Here is a 24,554-nt window from a genome sequence, read left to right as displayed (position 1 = left end):
GAAACTAGAGAGCGATATGTGGGTGGGGAGGTTGTAATTATACTTGTGATATGGGGAGTGGTTAGTAGTGATGAGGTAACTATATTAAAGGCACATGCATATCTCATCTACATAAATCATTAATATATATTGTAAATAGTTGCGGCCCCAGCATCGAGCCTTGCAGCACTCCAATCGCCACTGCCTGCATTCTGACAGGAACCCGGTTATTCCTACTCTTTGTTTCCTGTCTACCAACCAATTCTCTATCCATGTCAATATCCTACATCCAAAAATGTGCTCTAATTTTGCCCACTAATCTCCTGTGTGGGACCGTATCAAAGGCTTTCTGAAAGTCCAGATTCACTACATCTACTGGCTCTCCTTCATCCATTTTACTTGTCACATCCTCAAAAATTTCCAGAAGATTAGTCAAGCAAGAACTCCCCTTCATAAATCCTTGCTGACTTGGACCAAACCTTTTACTGCTATCCAAATGCGCCGTTATCACTTCTTTAATAATTGACCAGCATCTTCCCCGCCACCTATATCAGGCTAACTGGTCCATAATTTCCCGTTTTCTCTCTCGCTCCTTTCTTGAAAAGTGGGATAACATTAGCTACTCTCCAATCCACAGGAACTGATCCTGAATTTATAGAACATTGGAAAATGATCACCAAATTGTGTGCATTGAAGCATGACAGAAAATTAACTAATAGTTTCCAAAGTTCTGCTTCTTGGAAATGTAAAAAATATTAGCATTTGTTTGAGAAAGATTTTTAATGCCCTTTTTTCAGTTTTGGATTGCTTGGGTTTCTCAGTAAATAATTATATCTGGGGGAGTTTTGGGCGTCCACAGACAATTGACATGATCTGTTCAGTTTGACATTCAGATATATCTGTGAAGCTCTCCTCTTAAAAAGATTAATGATTTCAGCCTGAAGAAGCAGAGTGTGCTATCACTTTCTGAGCATTGCTCTGATAGAAAATTCTACTTGCATTCTAAATTTGTAGCTGTACTTCATCTAAGCTTGTATGTTGCGGTTTCAGGAAGACTCAACTTAGAATAATTTGGCCACAAGGAGATGATATGATTAATCAACCTTATTGTTCTAAGCTGCTTGGATGTTCTATGTTTTGTTAATGGCTACATTAATTAAGCATGTATATTATTTAATCCTGTCAAAATACACATATTTCAAAATCGTCTTTTTTGATGTTTTGCATTTTAATTTCCTGCTTGGCTCCCACTTAATTATATCTTCTGTGCCAGTACACTATTTTGACCTGATGGTGCACAGTAACTGAAGTTTAAAAATGTGAAAAATAAACTTATTGCAGTTTTCTGTGGGCACTTTACAGCGTAACATTTCTGTAGGTATTGCGCTTTCAGTGGATGAGAGTCTTAATTGCGTACTTTTGGAGAACTTGTCCTTGAGGTGAAAGCGATGAGATAAAATATATAGAAGTCTATTTATCAGATCCTCTATAAGAATGGCAATTGTTGGACTGTTGACTTCTCTGCAAAATCTCATACCTTCCTCATAATTTTAGTTGCTATGTGGATCTTCCGTTAGTTTGTTTGTAGTTTGGAACACTCAGTACCAAATAGGAGCACTCGGAGAACAATGCTGTCCACGATTTTCTGCTGAAAACTTGATTGCACTGGAGAATTTAATAAAGACAAATAAATATTAGCTGAGGTGTGTAGTTTTGCATGATTAACTTTTGTTTATTTTCACAGTGAAGGAGATAAACCTACAGGACATTAAGGAGGACCCGGAGTGTGATCCAGAGGAGAACAGCATACTTTTCATGGGAATTTTGATAAAAGCTCTGTCGAAACTGAAAAAGATTCCGGAGACAGTCAAAGCAACTAAAGAGCGTTTCAATCAAGAACTGGAACAGATTGTGAAACGGTCCACAACCCAGATCGCAGACCATGCTTATCAGCGAGGTGAAATTGTGTCACAGGAAAATCAACCAAGGTATTTTGTTGTATTTCATGAGCGATAAGGGATGTGCCTGTGTTAATTAGCATGTCAAAATGGAATGTCATAATTTAAAGGTCGCAATCACAAATTAATCTTTAACAGAATATATTTGAGATTTTTTTCTCTAAATTTCCATATTTTGAAGCTCTGCCCTCATATATGAAAAACCCTGTGAGCTTTGGTATTCAGTGCACTTTTGAGCCTGAGATGGATTTGATTACTGCCTTTACTTATTGAATGGCCTGCTGAATTACTCCAGCATTTTGTGTCTATCTTTGGTTTAAACCAGCATCTGCAGTTCCTTCCTACAGCTTGATATTTGGTATTGGTTGGAGGGTTTATTTTCTGCTGATTTTAAACTTCAAGATTGTTAATTAACATTTTGGTGTATCGGATTAATTTTTTTGCTTAACACCATTTTGAAAGAGTTGAATCCACATCTCAATCTCTTCTTTAAAATCAATCAATATATCTTGAAGGGTTCACATTGGCTCTTCTGTTCCATGCTTATGTTCCACATTTTGAAGATAGGGCTCTAAACTTCCAAGCATCTTTGGAAATTAGGTCTTCCCAGTGAGTTCCCAAAGATTTATGAGAATTAAACTTGTTCCATTCTCCTCCGAACGGATAGGAATACTGTCACAATTCTATTTCTCGGTGATCACGCTAGAAAGTGCATGCAGTCATAAGTCAGTTGTGAACAGGATCACAGAAACAGCTATGACAAGAGAGCAAGCAAGCAAGGGGAGAGTGGCTGCCAGCCAACCGCAATTACTCCGCAAGTGGGTGAGAGGGCTTGTATACTCTCAGCCCCTAGCTTTGCTTGGCTCGACCCTGCCCCCAATTGTGGTGGCTTGTAGAAAGGTGGGTGAGTGGTGAGAATAGGCACGCATATGTCCCATTCTCACTCAGCTGAAGATGCTTACAGCCCCATCCATTCCACTGGTCTCCCAAAAGCCTGGGGAAATATCTCGTTCAATCCTAAAAACGACTGCCTGTGTCCCCACAGCAGCCGGCAAATACATCCCCATGTAAATCTCCAAACGGCGACTCAAATCATCAATTCCTGCCAAAGACATTGCCTCCACCTCAGTAGCATACAAATGTGCACCTCAGACCACACTGGCTAATTCTGAATCACTTGAATCGCTGTACAGACTTACCTGTGAAGCTTTGCTATAATGTTAGCCATGGTTAACTTATTTCAAAAAATGGTTTAAAAATTAATCCGAAAATCTTTTCAAAGTCGAAAATGCATAAGTCGAGGCTTTTGTAAACCAGGGATTGCCTGTACAAGTGTGGACATTGAGAATTGATCGATCCTATCTAGCCATACTTAAAATCGAGCCACCAATAAAGATGGAATTGTTGGATGGGGCACTGAACTGCATTTGAAACTCTCTAATCACTGCAACTGTGTGAAGGATGATCTTCCCCTTATCCATCTTGAACATTCTCCACCCTTTGTCATTGTTGACCAAACCACTGTCCTCCAATGCCTCTACACTGATTTCTAGCATGTAGGCATTCTTACCTAATTCCATTCTAATCTTAAACACGAAGTGCTAGAGAACTGTAATGGGTCAGGAATATCAAGCAAAATTTCCGGTAGGGACCTTTCTTCAGGCTTGTCATTTGTCCATCCCTCCATAGACACTGCCTAGCCCACCAAGTTCCTCCACTATTTTGTGTTTTGCTTGTAGATTCTCTGCACTCTTTCCACCATAACGACCTCTTTCCTTTGTGTTCAAGAAGGAACTGCAGATGCTGGAAAATCGAAGGTACACAAAAATGCTGGAGAAACTCAGTGGGTGCAGCAGCATCTATGGAGCGAAGGAAATAGGCAATGTTTCGGGCTTCAGTCTGAAGAAGGGTTTCGGCCCGAAACGTTGCCTATTTCCTTCGCTCCATAGATGCTGCTGCACCCGCTGAGTTTCTCCAGCATTTTTGTGGACCTCTTTCCTATGGCAGGCTGACCAAAACTGAATACACTATTCTAAGTGCGGCCTACATTTCTACATAACGCAGCCAGAGTAAACTGATGGAAAATGAGTTGCTTCACAGCATGCAGTATAATTAAGTACTTTGACTTGTTTGTATTGTCAGATATTTTACTCTTTGTATGGCATTTATCTAGCTACATTCAAGTTATTGTTTTCAATTTGCCACATTTTTCTTAGAAAGCTTACTTGATTGCTCAGAAAAGGGGATACGTTGAAAGGCTACATTGCTGTAAGGAATAGCCATTCTTGGGTAAATTGTCTTGATGAGACTTGTTTTCCAGGAATCAATAGATCATGATTTGTGAAGATGTAAGTGGAAAGAAACTAATTGTCTGCAGTCTTCACAAGTAGTGATAGTAAAGAGAGAATAAAAAAACTATTGTTGTCTTCTGGCTAACTGTCTTTTGAACAGAAAGCTTAATGCACTCTAGAAATTGAACTACAATTTATTTATGCTTGGGAATATATATATATATCAAACTATCCTGGCAGCCTGTTGGTAGAGAGGTAGCTGGTTCAGGATTTTGGATGGTACATCACTGTAATTAATGACTAAAAGTGTTTATGCATTTATGTTTATATAGCAAGTACCATTTATGTGTGATCGTCAAGCAACTGTTTTTAGTTTACACTGAAGCTTAATTGGATAATGACATTTGGAATAAAATAAGAGTTTTGCTGGAAAATAAGATATTACCTTTTTACAAGGCAAATTGTTCAAATGTAATTTCCTAAATTCATCACTGTAGGAAGAAATCTATTTTCCAAATGCCAGGTCCAAACCTCCACAGGTTTTAAGGCCATATATTTAATAATAATAATAAACTTTATTTTGGACTCAAGGTCCAGACAAGTGACAACATTACATAAAAATACATTGCATATAAAAGCATCATAAAATACATATCCAATCTTAGTATATCACATCATAAATTATATATTTAAAAAAAAACACAATACATGAATTAAAATCCAGAATTAAAAAAACCCATCCAGAATAAAAAAGAATGATCAATGTCCTACAACGAGACAACGATACCAGTGCCTCCACAACTGGGATTCGTAACATTTAGTGCTAAATCTTATGTTTGACAAGGCACAATAATTACATTTTTAGAGTAATTTATTATGACTATCATTAGAGTTATTTGTGTGGCATGTTCACTGTTGTTCTAATGTGATATAATGTAGTCATAGCTAAGGCTCTTCGGTCTAACTTGACCATACTAATCTGGGTTAGTCCGATTTGCCTGTATTTGTCCCATATCCCTTTGAACCCTTCCTATCCATATATCAGACTTTTGAAAGTTATGATTGTATCAATTCTATGACTTCTTTTGGCAGCTTGTTCTAGATATAGACTATCCTGTGTGGAAAAATGGCCCCTAGCTCTCGCTTAAAACTCTCATCTTAAGCCTCTGCCCTCTTCCTTTAGATTCATCTACCCTGAGGAAAAGACTGAGTGTTAACTTTATCTATGGCATTCATGATTTTATATATGTCAACAACTTGATTTGTGTTGAGAAATTTGCATTGCTTATGTAATAGTGCAAACTTGATTTACCAAGTGCACGGACACAAGAAACCTTTGATTGAACATGCAGAGTTTTATTGCACTGTTGTAGATGTTTTGACTCAGACATTTCTGATAATGAATTGAAAGGTTTTCATTTCCCAGCTTTTCTCTGATTAACCAGATGAGCCCAAAATTATCGGAAGCATGTTCATCATGTGTATGAAAATTGGAGTTTTGCTTGTTTTTAGAATCAGTTCATGAAGGATTAGATTAACACGTTTTTAACTGTTGTGACATTGACTTGGTTAGGTGGTAAATTTGGGTGTCATTAGTGGGCTTTGGGAAAGTTGAGATGTGGATTTAAAGAGTGGAATGTTATTTGTAGGAAGTCCATTACTGGCCATTTAAGCAGACTGATTTCCATTTGAATTTGTTTGCAGGTTATTACTGGAGCTTCTGGAATTAGTATTTGAAAAATTCTACGCAGTAGCTGCTGCTCATAAAATTGTTCTTGGTTATCTTCACCAAATGGTTGTGTCGCCTTCTGGTTTGAATGTGAGTGAAATCAAACTCTATGACATGGCAGAAGTGTGGGCAAGGATCCAGAATGTGCTTCAGGTAAGCCAAGGCCAATCAAGATATTGAGTCACTATTTAATCTAATGTGTTGCAATTACCGTTCTGTCCTTTATTTTTACATGCAGATTTTTTTCCCACTTGTTAAACTTTTGCAGACAGCAAATTGATGTCAAATTTGAATTATATTATGCGAGTATTTAATAAGGACCCTTGGGACTAACACTAAACCACTTGCAAAAAATATCCATTCTGTTCATGTATATTTTTGGAAACCAGTATTTTTTCTTCCTATCACATCTCTTTTCACAAACCTTCAAGGAATGATAAGCAGATTTATGTAATTTAGGTTGTGGGCATATCACTGAGGGTCTCAACCCGAAACGTCACCCATTCCTTCTCTCCAGAGATGCTGCCTCACCCACTGAGTTAATCCAGCATTTTGTGTCAATCACTGTACCTTAATTGGTACACATGACAATAAAAGACCTTTGAAACCTTTAAATAGAAGCAGTTGAGTTTGTACATCTTTTGTGTTTTTGCTCTGTCTTTTTTATTTTGGAACAAATATTTTATGCCTTTTGTGACACAGAAAGATGTCTCCTTTGTAATTTTAAATAATATCTTTCGTGCAGACTTTATATACTGCTAGTACTGAGCTATTGACCAGCTATAGATCTTTCCCATGTTTTGAAGAAAAGACACAATGGTATATTTTGAAAAGGGGAAACAAATGACCTTTGGCATATCAATTTTCTTGCAGCATGAATTGTTTCTAACATTGCTGGGTGGTGGGAATGAGCTGCCAGATGAGTTTGTTGAGACATGTACAATAGCAAGATTTAAAAAAATGTTTGGACAGGTGCACGAATAGCAAAGGTTTAGAGGGATATGGACCAAATGCAGGTAAATGGGGCTAGTTTAGATTGGGCATCTTGGTCGACACGGATGAGTTGGGCTGAAGGGCATATTTCCATGCTGTATGTCTCAATAACATCATGCAGATCGCATCCACCATGCACAATATCTATTTTAAGGATTATGTTGAAGATGTGGTTTGCAAGGTTTGCAATTTGAATAATTGCACAAAATAATAATTGTCTTGTAATTATCTATAATCAATCAATTATAGATTGATTAATGTGTTTTACGTAACTGATACAGCAAGTAACGCACCTAGCTATTCAGCTAATATGACTGGATGGGTCTGAGGAAGTGGTGTGGAGGAAAGTTTTAACACATTGGAACAAAGTTTATTTTTCATTTTGATGCTCCTAGCATCCACGTTACAGAGGATAAAAAAGTCGATGTAGATTGACATAGAAATTGGTGTGTGTGTGTGTGTGTGTGTGTGTGTATACAATATTGATCACAAAACTCTAATTTTTAAATATACACGCTGCTCACCAGCTGCTGACGGCACAATGCCCACATGCCCACCAATCCAGGCCCACCTCTCTCCCCTCTCCTCTCTACCAAAAATCCTATACAGGCTGGTTCCCCCCGCTGCTTTTCACCGCCCTCAGATCGCTCCGTGCCTCGCGCTCGGGCTGCCACCCCGTTCCTCTCCCCCTCTCTCTCTTTCTCTCCCCCACTCTCTCTCTCTCTCTCTCTCCCCCCTCCTTTGCCCCCTCCTCTCTCTCCCTACCCCCTCTCTCTCTCTCTCTCTCCCCCCCTCTCTCTCTCCCCCTCTCTCTCTATCTCCTCTCTCTCTCTCTCTCTCTTCCTGCCCTCTCTCTTCCTCCCCTCCCTCTCTCTCCCCTCCCTCTCTCTCTCGCCCCCTTCCACAATTTATTTGTCATTTGGACCCCTTGAGGTCCAAACGAAATGACGTTTCTGCAGCCATACATTACAAAAACAAAAAGACCCGAGACACAAACACAATTTACATAAACATCCATCACATCGCTGTGATGGAAGGCAAAAAAAAAAACTTGTCTCTCCACTGCACTCCCCCCCCCCCCCGATGTCAGAGTCAAAGTCAAAGCCCCCGGCTGGCGATGGCGATTGTCCCGCGGCCATTAAAGCCACGCCGGGTGATGCAAGGTCGCACACCGGGTCTAGTTGTTAGAGCCCCCGGCGTGCGCTCGCAGAGTCCCGCGGCAATTCCAGGCTCGCAGGGCGCCCGCTCCAGGTGCTCTTCAACCCCGCAACTCGGGCGGGAGAAGGTGCCGCTGCGGAAGCCCCGAAAAGCGGTCTCCCAGCAGGGACCCGCGGGCTCCCGGTGCCGCCGTCCGCCAGACCCGCAGTTGCAGCCTCCGAAACTCCGGAGGTCGGGTGGCAGCAGCGCTCCACCTCCGCTCCACCCGCTACGGACTCGGCCAGCTCCGCGACGGTGAGTAGTCGGCAGCTCCGCAACTGGAGCCCCAGGTCATTCCTGTTGGAGGCCGCTCCACGTTGCAGCCCCAATGACAACGGAGACCCGACAAAGAAAAGGTCGGGTCTCCCGTGCAGGGAGAGATTTTAAAGTTACCCCCTCCCCACACACATACCCCAACAAAAAAATAACAAAAACTACATAAAAACGAGACAGAAATCTAAAAAAAACACAGACGGACTGCAGAGGCCGCTGCTGACAAGAGTTGCGCCGCCCACAAAACGCCGTCCTGCCCTTCTGTCTCTTCACTCAGTAGATTCTGCCTGGCTCACTCAGTTTCTCCAGCTGCCCTACTTCAGTTGCATGGGACTGAAATTACTTGGATGTTTCTAAATGAGAGTAGGTTTGGATAAAACAACAAAGCAGTGCTCAGCATTTGCACATGTCAATAGTGGTGTAAAGGACACATAGGCAGATCCAAGTTCAAATTCTGGGCTCCATATTGTGAAATTAATTTGTGGATCAACATTCTCAAAGTTAATTGGTTCATCAGTTTTATAAAACTGAAAACGCTGGAAATGTCCAGCAGGTCAGACAACATTTGTGTTGAGAGAACTGTTAATATTTCAGGTCAACAAATTTTCATCAGGTTCATCATCTTCTTCGCCTTCTTGCATATGGCGTGCACATAAAGCTGTAGGATAACTTGTTCTATTCGATCTTATTTGGTTGTGCACGCCAGGTTGATTGCATTCGTCGAAACAGGGCGGACCACATGAAGGTTGCAATCTCCCACCCCATCAGGTTAATCTGATTTTGCACATGAACATGCATATTATGGTTGATCTGATTGTAAGGTGAACTCCACAGATGTTCACCCATTTCAACCCATAAGTGGTGAAGGCAGGTATAATAACAACGTTCAAAATATATTTGGACAGATATACAGAGAGGAAAAGTTGAAAAGAACATGGGACAAACATAGGCAAATGGGTCTAGTGTTTATGGGCATCTTGAATGACACGGTCGATGGGACTGTTTTCAGGATGCATGACTTTATGACTCTCCGCATTTACTCTGACAACATCCATCAGGATCATGTATGTTTCAATCAAGTCTCCTTTTTCTGAACTCCTGACAGTTCCAAGCTCAGCTTAGTCCAATCTTTGCTCATTAAAAAAAAATCAACATTTCCAAGTATTGGTCTTGCAGACTTTCTCTGAATGTCTTCCATATTGTTTACATCTTCCCTTAAATAAAGGAATCAACACTGTCCACAATATTCCAGATGTGGTCTCACCAATTCCTGACATAACTGAAGCATAACCTCGCAAATATAGTATTCATCTCTGTTTACGAAAAAAAAACTATTCTGTCTGCTTTCTCAAATACTTAATAAAATAAATCAAATCATGTAATCTCTCACCATTTCAATTATATCCTCCTATAATTCCAATTACCAGAGCGTTACCCATTCACTTAACCAATCTATTTCCCTTTGTAGCCTACTTTTCAAGGAGTGAGTTCTTCCGCCCTTGAATGGTTTGCCTGATATAAGCTAATTTTTTATCTAACGGGATTAAACTATTATGTGCCACTGGATTCTTGTTCTGATGTCCTGACTAGCATTTAACCCTCAGCTAACAGGGTTCTTTGGAGCGCAGAAGGTTAAGGGGGGACTTGATAGAGGTCTTTAAAATGATGAGAGGGATAGACAGAGTTGACATGGATAAGCTTTTCCCAATGAGAGTAGGGAAGATTCAAACAAGAGGACATGACTTGAGAATTAAGGGACAGAAGTTTAGGGGTAACATGAGGGGGAACTTCTTTACTCAGAGAGTGGTAGCTGTGTGGAATGAGCTTCCAGTGGAAGTGGTGGAGGCAAGTTCGATTTTATCATTTAAAAATAAATTGGATAGGTATATGGATGGGAAAGGAATGGAGGGTTATGGTCTGAGTGCAGGTAGATGGGACTAGGGGAAAATAAGTGTTCGGCATGGACTTGTAGGGCCGAGATGGCCTGTTTCCGTGCTGTAATTGTTATATATGGTTATTATATATGGTTATAACAACTCAACCAAATGATATGGCTATTTGTTGTGTTGTTATTTAAGTTGGCTATGCAATAACATTTGTAATTGTTGGCTTGAGAGAGTTTTTAGTTGCAAAACGTGCTAAGCAAAGCTGTCACGCTTCTCCTTCGGTAGCTCCAAAGCCATGCACATTGAGAATACGTGATAGCACTTCCGGGAATTGGATGTGAAAGGGAAATTGGTTCAGGAGTCCGATAGCAGTGAGAAAGAAGCTGATCTTAAATCTGGATCTCCTGGCTTTCAAGCTGCTCAACTCACTGAGTTCCTCCAGCAAGTCATTTGCTGTTCCTGAGTCACTATGATGTATTAAAAATACTGCAGCAATTTTTGTTTAAAATATTGGCTAAAGTTTCTCCTGTCGTGATAGCCCTTTGTGTGCAAATTAGAACAATATATTGAAACAACATTTCTTTTGAACAAAAATAATTTAATTCAGCATTACTCCTCAACTGTTGATCCCAACCTTGTAGTTTACTGCATCTAACGTGCTCATTCAAGTAACTTGGAGAACTCACAATATGGTAAAGGAGATTTAAGCATCTCCTTTTTAGTCCTTCTACAAATCATTGTAAATATATATTCCCCTTGTTACAGACCTCTGCTAAGGAAAATAGGGTCTTCATAGCTTGTTTTCCCTTCATTTATAATGGTAATTAAACCTCCCCTCCGTGTCCTCTATTCCAAAGAATACAAGAATTCCAAAGATAGCAAATCTTTCTTCACAAAGCACAAGAATTCCTTGACCCTGATATCTACCCTTATAAATTGATGCAACCTCTTTTGTGCTTTCATATCTATCAAGTAATGATCAAAATTGTGCACTGTACTTTAACTGTGACGTAAGTGAATTATAGAGTAAAAGCAAACTAATGGATGAACCATGTCAAGCAAAGGGATGGTCCACGTAAGGGATGGTCCACGAGTCGCGGGGTCGAGGAGTACCTGGAGCGGGGCTTTACATCACCGCCCGGCGCGGCTTCAACGGCTGCGGGACTTTGCTAGCGCCCGCCGGGGGCTCCAACAACAAGACCCGGGGCGTGGCCTTGCATCGCCCGGCGTGGCTTTAATGGCCGCGGGACAATTGCCATCGCCCGCCGGGGGCTTTGACTCTGACATTGGGAGGGGAATGGGGAGTGCAGGGGAGAGATAAGTTTTTTTGCCTTCCATCACAGCGAGGAGGAGATGCGCTGTGATGGATGTCTGTGTAAATTGTGTTGTGTCTTGGGTCTGTTTTTTCATGTGTGTATGACTGCAGAAACAACATTTCATTTGAGCCTCTATGAGGTTCAAGTGACAAATAAATTATATTGTGTATTGTATGGGATCGAGACCCTGTATCAGAACTCACAGATATAACTCTCTGTAAAACTACTGTCTTACAGAGTTTCAGCACGACCTTCCTACCTTTAGCACCTGTTTTGTGCAAAGATATTTTTGTTTAGCAAAATATGCAGAAAAATAGACCTTGATACCAGATGTTGATCATAATGACAATCATTGTTCTCAAATGAAAAGGAGGCATAACTGCTTTTGGAACTTGGTGTTGGAACCAAAGTGGCTTCTTCAAATAAATGATTTGCTCACGAGGGAATTTTCCAGTCCTTCAAAATGAACTGTGCTGAATCTTAATAAACATGCCCCTTAATTGCTCTGTACTGAATGTCACTGTTATATATTTTTTGGGTATCTCATCAATAATCCATCATATCTTTTGGTTTAAGAGTTGTGACAAGTATGACAAAATGTTTGTTGCACAAAATGTTGTATTTATGTTTAAGAAAATTATGATCTTAACTGCTCATTTGTGTGTTGCAGCAGAAATGCCAAATAGTTAATTTTGTGACTTCCAATCACAATTAGAGACCGTCCTTTTTGCTTGATGAGTTAATTAACTATGTCATTTTGGACGAGCAAGTGGGAGAGTAATTTGAGACACTCGAGCAGATGTTTTACTGAATGCTTCACAAATTAAACTGATAAAATACAGTAAATAATTGATTTGTAAAATAAATGCTGTCCTAGAGAACATTTTGTTGAGCAAACTTTCATAAATCGAAGAGTCTGGGTAAAATTCATCATCATATTTCAATACAACGTATTCCTCTTTGCAGACATTGGAACACTAATCATAGTAGCAAAATTCAGCTCAGCGAATTGAAGGCACAAGCACAAAAATGTCAGCAACAGTTTTTCAAACAACCAGCTCATTCCTTCTTTACTTTCTACTTGATCTCTTTCCCTTATAAAATGTTCTGTGATTATAGATCAGCAATAAACAAAATGTAAATAATGATTGTTGGAGTAAGCTGTTCAGAATAATAATCCTTGTTTTTTTCTTGTGGACACTGAGGGACTGTACCCTGTGTTAAACACTCATGGGTATATTATTTGAGCAGAATGTGAGTGGCACTAACAAATCTAAGAGAAACAGATTGATTTAATGGTCATAATGTTGAGAACAACTACTGCCAATTGTATTCTCTGCATATATTAATTACTACAAATAAAGCATATATATATTTTTTTTTAAAGGGTATCAACAAACGGTCTGCATTGTTAAAAAAAAAAACCCCAATATAGTTAAAAGATGTGGCTGTATTCCATGAGAAGTAACAGATTTCAATTCCATATTAGATTTTTGGGCCAGTCTTTGGTGAAGGAAGAGCAGTCATAATTAAATGGGAAAAAGTGGTTTCCCTTTTTGCACAAGGGAAAAAAAAGGATAACGTTTAAGTCGGGGTTCGGCAACCTTGTTCTGCATAGGAGCCAGGACCCTTGTCTGTGAGCGGATGGCGGGCCACATCTATCGCCATAGTTAATAAATAATTAATGATAGTTTTTAAAAATCGCAACAAAAATGTAACAAAAAGACAATTACCCCCGCGACAAACTACAACTAAAGTGCAACACTCTGGCCGAAGCGGAATTCCTCGCCGACCCCGCTGATGCTTCGCTTTCCTCCAGCCCGCCCGCCGCTGGGCTCCCGAGGAAACAGCTCCAGCACCGCCTTGCCGAAGCCGTTCTCAGCCCGCTTCAATTTCACACATGCCGCGACACTGGGGTGGGGGGCACTTTCATTCTGGGTGGTCGGGAGGATGGAAGAGGGGGTGGGAGGATAGGGACGGAGAGAGGGAGTGAGTCGACAGGTGTAGCAATGTGGAATTGGCTGTGGCTGTGTGTGAGAAAACTACTCTCGGATAAGTGTTGTGTGTGTTTTGTGTTACCCATGCGGACCAGATGATTTTGGGTTATGGGCCGGATCTGGCCCGTGGGCCGTAGTTTGCCGACCCTGGTTTAAGTAGTAGTTAGGCAGTTACATGGATAGGACAACTTTGGAGGGATGCAGGCCAAATGCGGGCTGGTGGGATTAGTGTAACTAGGACATGTACCGTGTGGTCAAGTTGGGCCAAAGGGCCTGTTTCCACGTTGCATCACTCTATGACTGTGAGATCATAGAAAAGATAGATAAGATTGTGAAGCAATGCAACATGTGGAGAAGTAGAGAATTGTTGACATAGCTTCTGGCTTCCATCATGAACTATATATATGAGGGTGCCCAAAGTTACTGTCAGTTTGTTGCAGTAGCTAGAAATGCTGACAGTTTTGCTATCTATAAAAATTACTGGTTTTCAGGCTTGCTTTCATCTGTGACAGTATGCTTTACTCCATGTAATATGAAATGTTTCATTCGGCAAAGCAGTCCAATAGATTGTTTTGCAGATAAGTCAATTAGGAACAGTGATAAACAAAGACATCAGTGTCAAATTGCCTTTTATTTTGCTGGTCACATCATATGCTCAAACCATGCAAATCATGCATTTATTTACAATGTTTGTGTGTTCTCATCCTTTTCTGAGGATTCTATCGCTATAATTATATATATTTTTAAAAAGACTTTGACTTTAATTCAGTTATTAAGATCTTTAACAGCCATGGGCCTTGACTATTAATATCAATTTCAAATGTCTGTCTTAAAATTACGTGTAATACTTTATGTCTCATGACTTTAAGTGAAATACTGTTAAGGTTTTTGCAGACTTGAGGACTTGTTTCCAACTCTTTCATTGACTCTTTATCCTGTGCTCGATCTCATCTTGTGATTTTTGAAACGGTGAGAGTGGTGATGTGAGTTTGAAATGTTGTGTTTGAAGTGTAAGGGCTTTGTCTGGAGAAGCTTTGGCGAGGAGGCTGAGCAGTGGTAAGGCTTGACAATATTATTTACTTTCCTCTGTAGTCTTAGTGCCTTAGAGATGACATTTAGAGCAGTTGCACACATGTAGTGGGAGATGAGGAAAGCCGCAAATGCCCTTAGTGACTCGACCTGTGGGAAGTGCATTCAACTGCAGCTTTTCACTGACACATTGAGAGGCTAGAGCTGCATCTCGACTTGCTCAGGAGCATTCATGATCGACCCTTGCCCCAGATGTAGGCAGTGGGTAATGGGGGTGACCATCAGGAAAGGTAGTGGGCCTAGGCAGAGGGTGCAGGATTCACCTGTGGCCATTCCCCTCACTAACAAGGAAACCATTTTGGATATTTTTATGGGGATGGCCTTTCAGAGGAGACCAACTGCACCAGATCTATGGCACAACAATTGGCTTTCAAGCACAGTAGGGGAGTATGAAGGTGAGCAGACCTGTAGAGATAAGATACTCGATTGGTAGGGGGCAGTCAGATTATTCTGTGGCTACAAGGGAGACTCCAGGATGGTTTGTTGCCTCTTGGGCACCAGGGAGCAGTTGCAGAACATTCTCAAGGTGGAGTTTAAATAGCAAGAAGTCATTGTATACCTTGCCAACAACGCAGGTAGAAAAATATATGAGATCCTGCAGAATGTGTGGAGATAGGCAAAAGGTTAAAAATAGGACCTACATGCTGTAATGTTTAGATCACTCCTGATGCCATGTACTAATGAGGGGTAGGAATGGGAAGATAGGGCATATGAATGTGTGACTGAGGGGCTGGTTCACGAAGGAAAGATTTCGGTTATTGTACCATTGGGATCTCTTCTGAGGCAGAGGTCACCTGTACAAGAGGGATGGGTTGCTCCTGAATTGGAGGTGAACCAAATTCCTGTGGGGAGATTTACTGTGTTACTCGGGAAGGTTTAAACCAACCTAGCCAGGCTGGGATCCAGAGCAGCAGTCCAGCAGATGGACAAGTTGAGATAAATATAAATGTTCGAACAAGCAAGGGCAGGACAGGGCAGAGAACAAGGAAGGTTGAATAAACTGCATTTAATGCACTGATGTTAATGTAAAGAGCCTGACGGGTAAGGCAGATGCACCGAGGGCATGGATGTTACATGCGACTGAGATATTATAGCTTTTATATAAACCTGGTTGGGGGAAGGGCAGGACTGACTGCTCAATGGTTCCAGGTACGGATGTTGCAGCTATGAGGATGCAGGGTGACTTGGACAGATTGGGTGAGTGGGCAGATGCATGGCAGATGCAGTTTAATGTGGATAAATGTGACGTTATCCACTTTGGTGGCAAAAACAGGAAGGCAGATTATTATCTAAGTGGTGTCGTTGGGAAAAGGGGAAGTACAACGATATCTGGGGGGGGTCCTTGTTCATCAGTCACTGAAAGTAAGCATGCAGGTACAGCAGGCAGTGAAGAAAGCGAATGGCATGTTGGCCTTCATAACAAGAGGAGTTGAGTACTAGAGCAAAGTGGTCTTTCTTCAGTTGTACAGTGCCCGAGTGAGACCACACCTGGAGTATTGTGTGCAGTTTTGATCTCCAAATTTGAGGAAGCACATTCTTGCTATCGAGGGAGTGCAGCGGAGGTTCACGAGGTTAATTCCTGAGATGACAGGACTGTCATGTGATAGAATGGAGCGGCTGGGCTGGTAAACTCTGGAATTTAGAAGGATGAGAGATTATTTTATTGAAACATATAAGATTATTAAGGGTTTGGACACGCCAGAGGCAGGAAACGTGTTCCCAGTTCCCAATGTTGGAGGAGTCCAGAACCAGGGGCCAGAGTTCAAGAATAAGGGGTAAGCCATTTAGAACGGAGTTGAGGAAAAACTTTTTCACACAGAGGGTTGTGAATCTGGAATTATCTGCCTCAGAAGGCAGTGGAGGCCAATTCTCTGGATGCTTTCAAGAGCGAGTTAGATAGAGCTCTTAAAGATAGCGGAGTGGGGGGATATGGCGAGAAGGCAAGAACAGGGTACTGATTGTGGATGATCAGCCATGATCATATTGAATGGCGGTGCTGGCTCGAAGGGCCGAATGGCCTACTGCTGCAGTTATTGTCTGTTGCCTTGAAGGAGATGGAGGTAAGATGGGCGGCAAGTTGCGTCTTTGATTAGGGAGACAACACATTAGTACTGAGAGAGGACATTCTTGGGGAATCATCCTGAGGCTCTATGTGTGGGGAAGGGATGTTTTGGGTTAGGATATGTATTGAGGATGATTGTATGAGGGAAGAGAAGGGTGGAAAATAGGTGAGAATGGGGTAAAGTCTAGCATGTGATGGGGGAGTTTCATTGGTAGATGAGTGGCCAAAGGGAAGAAATGAAAAGGAGACAAAACCATCTGTAAACTGGCATCTGCAATTCCTTATGTGTGGAACTTGGAAATAAGAAGGCAATGGTTGCTTTGATGAGATTTTATTCTTGGCCCTTCAGTAGTTTATAAGAATTAGAGGAATAAGTATGGCCGGTGATTGCAGTTAGCTGTAAGAATATAGCTAATTGTGATTTCTAATTCCCTAATATTGACTGGGATTGCCATCGTACATAGAGCTTATATGGGACAGAATTTGTTCAAGGTGTCCAGGAAATCTTTTGCAAACAATAAGTAGATGGCTCAACTGGAGAGGCAGCAACATTGGACCACATATTGGAACATGAAGCTTGCCAAGTGGCTGAACTGTCAGCAGGGGAGCACTTCAAGACCAATGGCCATAATTCTATTGGTGTTTAAATATTCATGGCAAAAGATAAGGCTGGTCCAGAAAGTCAAATTCTAAATTGGGGCAAAGCAAATTTTGAAGGCACTGGACAAGAAGTTGCAAAGATTGGTTGGGAGAGTTTCTTTATAGATAAAGGGACATATGGCAAGTGAGTGGCTTATAAAAGTGAGATAGGGATAGATCAGGGATAGCATGCTCATGTTTATGTGAAGGAGAAGGCTGACATGACATGATTGATATGGGGTATTTAACATTTAAAAGACATTGCTTGTTTATGGACTTGTTTATGGATTAAAACAAAATGGTTTAGAGGATATGGGCCAAATGCAGGCAGATGGCACCACCTGAGAAAGCCATCTTAGTCAACATGGATGAATTTGTGCTGTAAGACTCTATGATTCTTATCCTGTTGAACAAATAACTTAAAAAATGGATATGTCCAATAAGTATTGTGGGACTGCATTGTTGGGTCCAAATCCTGGAATTTCATTGAAAGTACATTCAACATTTGGACTGCAAAGGTTCAAGGTTTTGGCTGATCAAAACCTTTTCAAAAGCAGTTAAGGACGGGCTTTAATGCTGCCTTGGCAGCTATGCCTACATCTCATCTTAGAATTGTTTAAAGCATCTTCAATCTGATTGCAAAATAAATAAGGGAGATGTGAAATGCTTATCACCCAAGGCGATTGTTTTTTGTATGAGCTTTTCTATAGACAGTTCTTTTGTTTACGTCCACTCCTATTTGAGTTGATATAAATTATTGATTTGTAATAAAGCAGATCTTGTAACTGCAAGGACTAATGGGGAAGGTTGCATTGACATTCTTCTGCGTAATTGAACAATTTGGTTTGCTATTGAGAAAGGTGTTAGATTTCATCTCAAATAGTTGGTTGATCTCAGGAGACAATTAATGGAGCATAACTAAGTGCCAACGTCACCATTTCCTCGTCCATGCCCCCTCCGAAAAAGCACAAGCTTTTTGGCACCATTGAGCATAGTCAACAATATGTTCACTGTGAGCTGCTCGTGTTGATGAATTCATTTCAGTCAAGCAAGGTATCAGAAAGTTACCAGGAACCATGAAACTATGCCCTGAGTCTGTTTCTTTGGGAGAGAGCTGACATTTTCATAGGAGGTTTTATATATCTGGTTTCATTTTTGTTGTCAACACCCAAGTTTGATACCAGACCAAATTACACACTATAAGCAGCGAGATCAGTCACAACTATGAATAACAAAAGATAAAAAATAAATTTGCATTTTAGTTGGAACAGAGGAAGTACAAATCATTTGTTAATTTTGTAGCATACTTGTAGCTTGACTCGTGTTTATAACTGAGATTTCAAACTTAGAACTAAATGCATTTGTATGATGGAGGAGCGAGCATGCCAGAATGATGCTGAAATTTACTTGTGAGCATGTTGTCCTCGAGCTATCTGGTTGTTATCTCCAATTTGTAAGCACATCTGCATATCAAAACCATGCCTTGTGTTATTAATTTATGATGCATTACAATGTAATGAAGTCACGCCAACGAATTGCTTAAATATTCCTGTCATCTGCATTGCACTTCAATTTGTTTTAGATGCAGATTGCATACCAACAGGATTACATTTCACAATACTAATTGTTTTTTTTGATCAATTGAAAGATAAAGCATGGAAACGGGCCCTTTGACCCACCGAGACAACTCCATCCATCGATTATGCATTCACATCAGTTCTTTGTTGTCCCACTTTTTGCATTCACTGCCTACACATGTGGAGCATTTTACAGAGGCTAATTAACCTGCAAACCCACACATCTTTGGATTGTGGGAGGAAACAGGAACCACTGCAGTCACAGGAAAAACGTGTAAACTCCACACAAACAGAACTGAGGTCAAGATTTGAACCCGGGTCTTGGCGCTGTGAGGCAGCTGCTCTACCGCCGGTGCCACCATAGAATGGTTGCAAAAGTTACATATCAAGTAATGTAAGAAGAATTATCATCTATATTTAACTGCCACAATGTTGACCCTTGTGGCTGAAAAAAGTTGCTTCGGCTTTGATTTTGCACCATGAAGCTGAACGAGGGAATTGTTTGATGTGTTTGAAAGGAAGAACTCATGCAACACTTGATTTTGTATGCACTAAATAGAGAAAGGATTAATTTTAACCAAAACTAAAGCAATCCTGAAGGGTTGGAGAACAGCTGTCCAGGCGGCATGAGAGAACTTGAATGCATCATTGTTTCATCATTCTCTGGTGAATTCAATGATGCAAGTTTATTATTTGTTTTTGGTCTTAAAATAAGATCTTATTTTGGACTGTCCCTCATTAAAAAAAATAATGTTTGTTAGAAAACTAGATCTGAACTTTGTCACAACTTTGTTGAGAATATTTACAACTATGTTGTCGTACCCCTTTCCCTTTACAGAATTTGTGTCTGAGTAATTTCATGCATGAGTCAGTTTATAATTGGCAAAAACGTAAGAACAGATCAGCATTGAACAATCGCAACCACAAGAACACAAGTAAATTGGAGCAGAGTTGGCTATCGAGCCCTTCATGCCTGCCCCGTCGTTTAATTGATTCTGGCCTCAACTATTCTTTGCCATTTCTCCATATTTCTCTCTTTCTCAGTCTATCAGGTATTTAGTTGTCTCCTTTTTAAATATAATTCATGAACCAACTTTCACTATCTTTTGAAAAGAACTTACTTAATTACGGGCTAATAATGGGAAAAAAGCTTATACTCAAATTCTGGAAAAACGCTCCAATACCACCTGGAAGAGATGAGACTCCTCCTAGCAGGCAAAGCAGACCACTTCCAAAATACGTAGTCTGCATTTATGGAACTATTACAAGCATAAGGTGCAATAGTAATTTAAAAAAATAAATGGTACCAGGATCTGGTAACGGTGGGTAAAAAAACACGGTTGGTATATCCTTTTTTGCGGAGTTTTGTGTTATAATAGAGCGATTGTTTCTCCTTTTTTTTCTTTCTTTTCTAGGGTCTATTTCCTTTCTTTACTTCCTTCTCTAACTTCTTTTCTAAGGGGCTTTCTTTTCCCAACACTTTCCTGCACCTTCACGACTCTTGTTCACTTTCCTTACTTCTTTTATTTCTACCTTTTTTAAAGCTCGAAAAATGAAGTGGTACAACAAATGTAATAAGATATATGTGATGTGTATTCCTGAAAAAAAAACAAAAAAAAACTTTCACTGTCTGTTGAGACAGATCATTTCTACATCAGAAGAAATTCCTACATCAGTTTAAAAGACCTGGAACTATGTCCCCTCTTATAACTATGTCCCCTCAGTCAAGATTATTCCATGAGTGAAATCATCCAAACATATAACCTGTTATGCTCCTTTGGCATCTTTTATTCTGAATAAGGTCATCCCTCGTTCATCTAAACTTCAAGGAATACAGGCTCAAACTATTTGCTCTCTCTTTTGATAATCTTAATGTACAACATTTACAGCCTTCAGCCCCTGCCTTTTTTAAACAAGGGAATCAATTTAGCTGTTATCAAACTTCTGTTAACCTCCCAGAGTTTTGTAAGTAATGAAAAATCTCAACCATTTCCTTTGGAATGGAAACACCAGGGACGGCTGGAACCTTGAACAAAATGCAAAGTACTGGAGGATCTCAGCTGGTCAGGCAGCATCTGGGAGGGAATGGGCTGGTGGTGTTTCGGGTCACGGCCTTTCCAAACGCTTGGTCTCTGTCCGCCAAGACAAGCGGGATCTCTCAGTTACTAATTATCTTTTTGAATTTGGCCTCCTCCATTCCCAGTGTGAGATCACACACAAACTGGAGGAACAAAACCTCATATTCCGCTTTGGTAGTTTGTAATCCAATGGGGTAAGCATTAAGACACAAGGAACTGCAGATGTTGGAATCATGCACAGAACACAAAGTGCTGGAGTAAATCAGTGGGTCAGGCAGCGTCTCTGCAGGACATGGACAGGAGACATTTAAGGTTAGGATCCTTCTTCAAATTGGGATAAACATTGAATTTGCCACCTTCAAGTAGTACCCTCCACCGTGGTCCACTTTAATTTCCGTGGTCCCCTCCCTTATGCCCGTGCACTCACATTTATTTCGCCATGCCCTGGTCACCCTGCTCTTTTCCCCTTTTTACACTCATCCCTCATTCCCGGGTCCACCTTTTCCTTTTATTACTCCTCTATCCTCTGCCCCAGATTCCATTCCACCCACATCCTTCTCTCCAGCTTTACCTTTCACTCTCCTCTCCTGATCTGACACCTTTTGTTTCATTTCCAGCCCCCTCAAACCCCCCTCACCTGTATCAACCTATCACTTGCCAGGCTTTGCCTTCTTCTCCTTTCCGTCTTTCTCCACCCTACTCCATTCTATCTGAGTAAAGGAATCCGACACGAGACATCACCCATTCATTCCCACCCCCAAGTGCTGAGTTCCTCCAACATTTTGTGTTTTTCTCTTTCTTTTATATCCCTGGCGTGCAGTCCATTGGGTTTTGCTAATTTGTCTGCCTATCTCCATGTGTTCCTCAATGTATTGATAGAACAGATGTAACTGCATTTTTTTTTTAAACTGTGGCATACAATCTTACCTGTCAATACAAACCAAACAGGTTTGTATGCTTGGGTTTATTCATGTCTTTACATCTGGTTGAAGTGTCTGTGTTTCATGGTAAGAGAATGAGACCATCACACAATACACAATACACAATACAATTTATTTGTCACTTGAACCTCATAGAGGCTCAAATGAAATGTTGTTTCTGCAGTCATACACACATAAAAAAAAAAGAACCAAGACACAACACAATTTACACAGACATCCATCACAGCGCATCTCCTCATCGCTGTGATGGAAGGCAAAAAATCTTATCTCTCCCCTGCACTCCCCATTCCCCTCCCGATGTCAGAGTCAAAGCCCCCGGCGGGCGATGGCAATTGTCCCGCGGCCATTAACGCCGCGCGGGGCGATGCAAGGCCCTGCTCCGGGTCTTGTTGTTGGAGCCCCCGGCGGGCGCTAGCAAAGTCCCGCAGCCGTTGAAGCCGCGCCGGGCGGTGATGTAAGGCCCCGCTCCAGGCACTCCTCAACCCCGCGACTCGGGCGGGTGAAGTCGCCGTTGCGGAAGCCCCGAAAAGCGGTCTCCCAGCAGGGACCTGCGGGCTCCCGGTGTCAATGTCCACCGGACCTGCAGTAAGCCTCCGAATCCCCGGGGTCGGGTCGCAGCAGCGCGCCACCACCGCTCCACCCGCTCCGAACTCGGCCAGCTCTACGATGGTGAGTAGGTCCGCAGCTCCGCGACTGGAGCCCTAGGTCGTTCCTGCTGGAGGCCGCTCCACGTTGCAGTCCCAATGACAACGGAGACCCGACAGGGAAAAGGTCGGCTTCTCCGTGCAGGGGAAAGATTTAAAAAGTTTCCCCCCCACCCCCCGCCACACACACACACACACACACACACACACACACACACACACACACACACACACACACACACACACACACACACAGACACAGACACACACACACACACACACACCATTTAAAAAATAAAAAAAAGACTACATTAAAACGGGACAAACAATTACAAAATGACAGACGGACTGCAGAGGCCGCTGCGACGTGAGTCGCGCCGCCCACCTAGACTTTCATTGATATCATTGATAGACATGAGAACTGATTACAAACATGTATTGTAAGGTTCACATAATATAACTGTTTTATCTTTACAGATGCTATTGACAGAATACTTGGATGTGAAGAACACTCGAACTGCCTCTGAACCTTCTTCACAGCTCAGCTACGCCAGCTCTGGGAGCGACTTTGCAGCATTCTTTGCCAAAAAGAGACCTCAGAGACCTAAAATCCCTCTTTTTAAGTAAGAATCATTCGCTCATTTTTACTATGTAATTTGAAAGTAATTGATTGTCGCCTTAATACTGTTTCAATTTCAAATGAAAAACTATTTTATCACTACTCTGGCAATGAATAAGTTGATTCACAATCTTAATTATCTCATCCTTATATCCCTTGGTTGCTCCTTTTTCTGCATGCACTAGTCACAGTAAACAGGTCCCTGAGAGCTGTCTTCCATTTGGCAAAGATGGGATCAGTGTCACTGAAAACCGCAGAGTAGCCGACAAGCCATAATATACCTCCTAATTACTGGAAAGCATGTTGGAAAATGGAATGTAAGTGTTGTGGGTTTGCAGGAAGAAAGAAATTAAAATGTGATTCATGTAATCCTGCATCATAAACTTGCACATTTATAACCTTGTTTTGACAGTGACCTAATCAAGGATTGGAACATTTTCAAATTCATCACTTCGGCTGTCATGATGCTCACTTCATGCTTGCATATTATTACTGGGAAATAATTATTTAAAAATCTAAGCACTGCGAGGGGATTAGTGGATGTGTATATAGTGCATAGAAAGTAAGAAGAAAAGGGAAAAGCTTTCTTTTGGTTTAAAAACACCAGGCAAAGATTAAGAAACACAGTTCAGTGTTGTTGCCAATATTACGCAAATATTTATAACCATATAATATAACCATCTAACAATTACAGCACGGAAACAGGCCATCTCGGCCCTTCTAGTCCGAGCCGAACACTTTGGCTGCAAAACTGGAAATTTAGAACAATTTTCCCCTCCGTTAAATTACCTTTTTGACCAAGATACTGAGACCTCAAAGTTATGCAACATGGAGACAGGCCGTTTGGCCCAACTTGTTCATGCCAACGAACATGCCTTGCTGAGTTAGTCCCATTTGACCCATATCCCTCCAAACCTTTCCTAGCCATACACCTGTCTAAATGTCTTCTCACTATTGTAATTCGACCCACATCTACTACGTCCTTTAGTGGCTTATTCCACCACCCTCTGCTTGAAAAAGTTTCCCTTTAAATCAGTTACCCTTTAAATCTTTCCCTTCTAACCTTAAACCTATGCTTTCCACCACTTTTAATAAACTTCTATAAGGTTATCCCTCCCCTCATTCAAAACAGTCCCATTCTAACCAGTCTCTTCTAAGCCCTCCAGTCCTGGCCACATCTTCGTGAATCTTTCCTGCATCCACTCGCTTAATCACACCCTCATATGGTACAGCAAGCAGAACTATACACAATATTCTCGGCGCACAATTGTCCAATACAGCTGTAC

At 41.2% G+C, this 24,554-nt stretch overlaps 1 protein-coding gene across 2 annotated transcripts in view; it reads left to right on the top strand.

The window, feature by feature from the left end:
• The window catches only part of exoc4 (exocyst complex component 4), a 402,169-nt gene that overhangs the window by 48,723 nt on the left and 328,892 nt on the right, over positions 1-24,554 (top strand). Inside the window, exons 5-7 of one of the 2 annotated variants that reach the window (XM_033040092.1) lie at positions 1,724-1,967; positions 5,933-6,110; positions 23,127-23,272. In XM_033040092.1, coding sequence (XP_032895983.1) covers positions 1,724-1,967; positions 5,933-6,110; positions 23,127-23,272 — 568 coding nt within the window. Of the gene's footprint in view, positions 1-1,723; positions 1,968-5,932; positions 6,114-23,126; positions 23,273-24,554 lie in introns of both variants that reach the window. The other variant, XM_033040093.1, reaches the window with a different exon arrangement.

This window comes from Amblyraja radiata, chromosome 21 (assembly GCF_010909765.2).
Source record: "Amblyraja radiata isolate CabotCenter1 chromosome 21, sAmbRad1.1.pri, whole genome shotgun sequence".
NCBI lineage: Eukaryota > Metazoa > Chordata > Chondrichthyes > Rajiformes > Rajidae > Amblyraja > Amblyraja radiata.
Note: the sequence above shows the minus strand (reverse complement) of the source record. Positions and strands in the feature narration are given on the sequence as shown.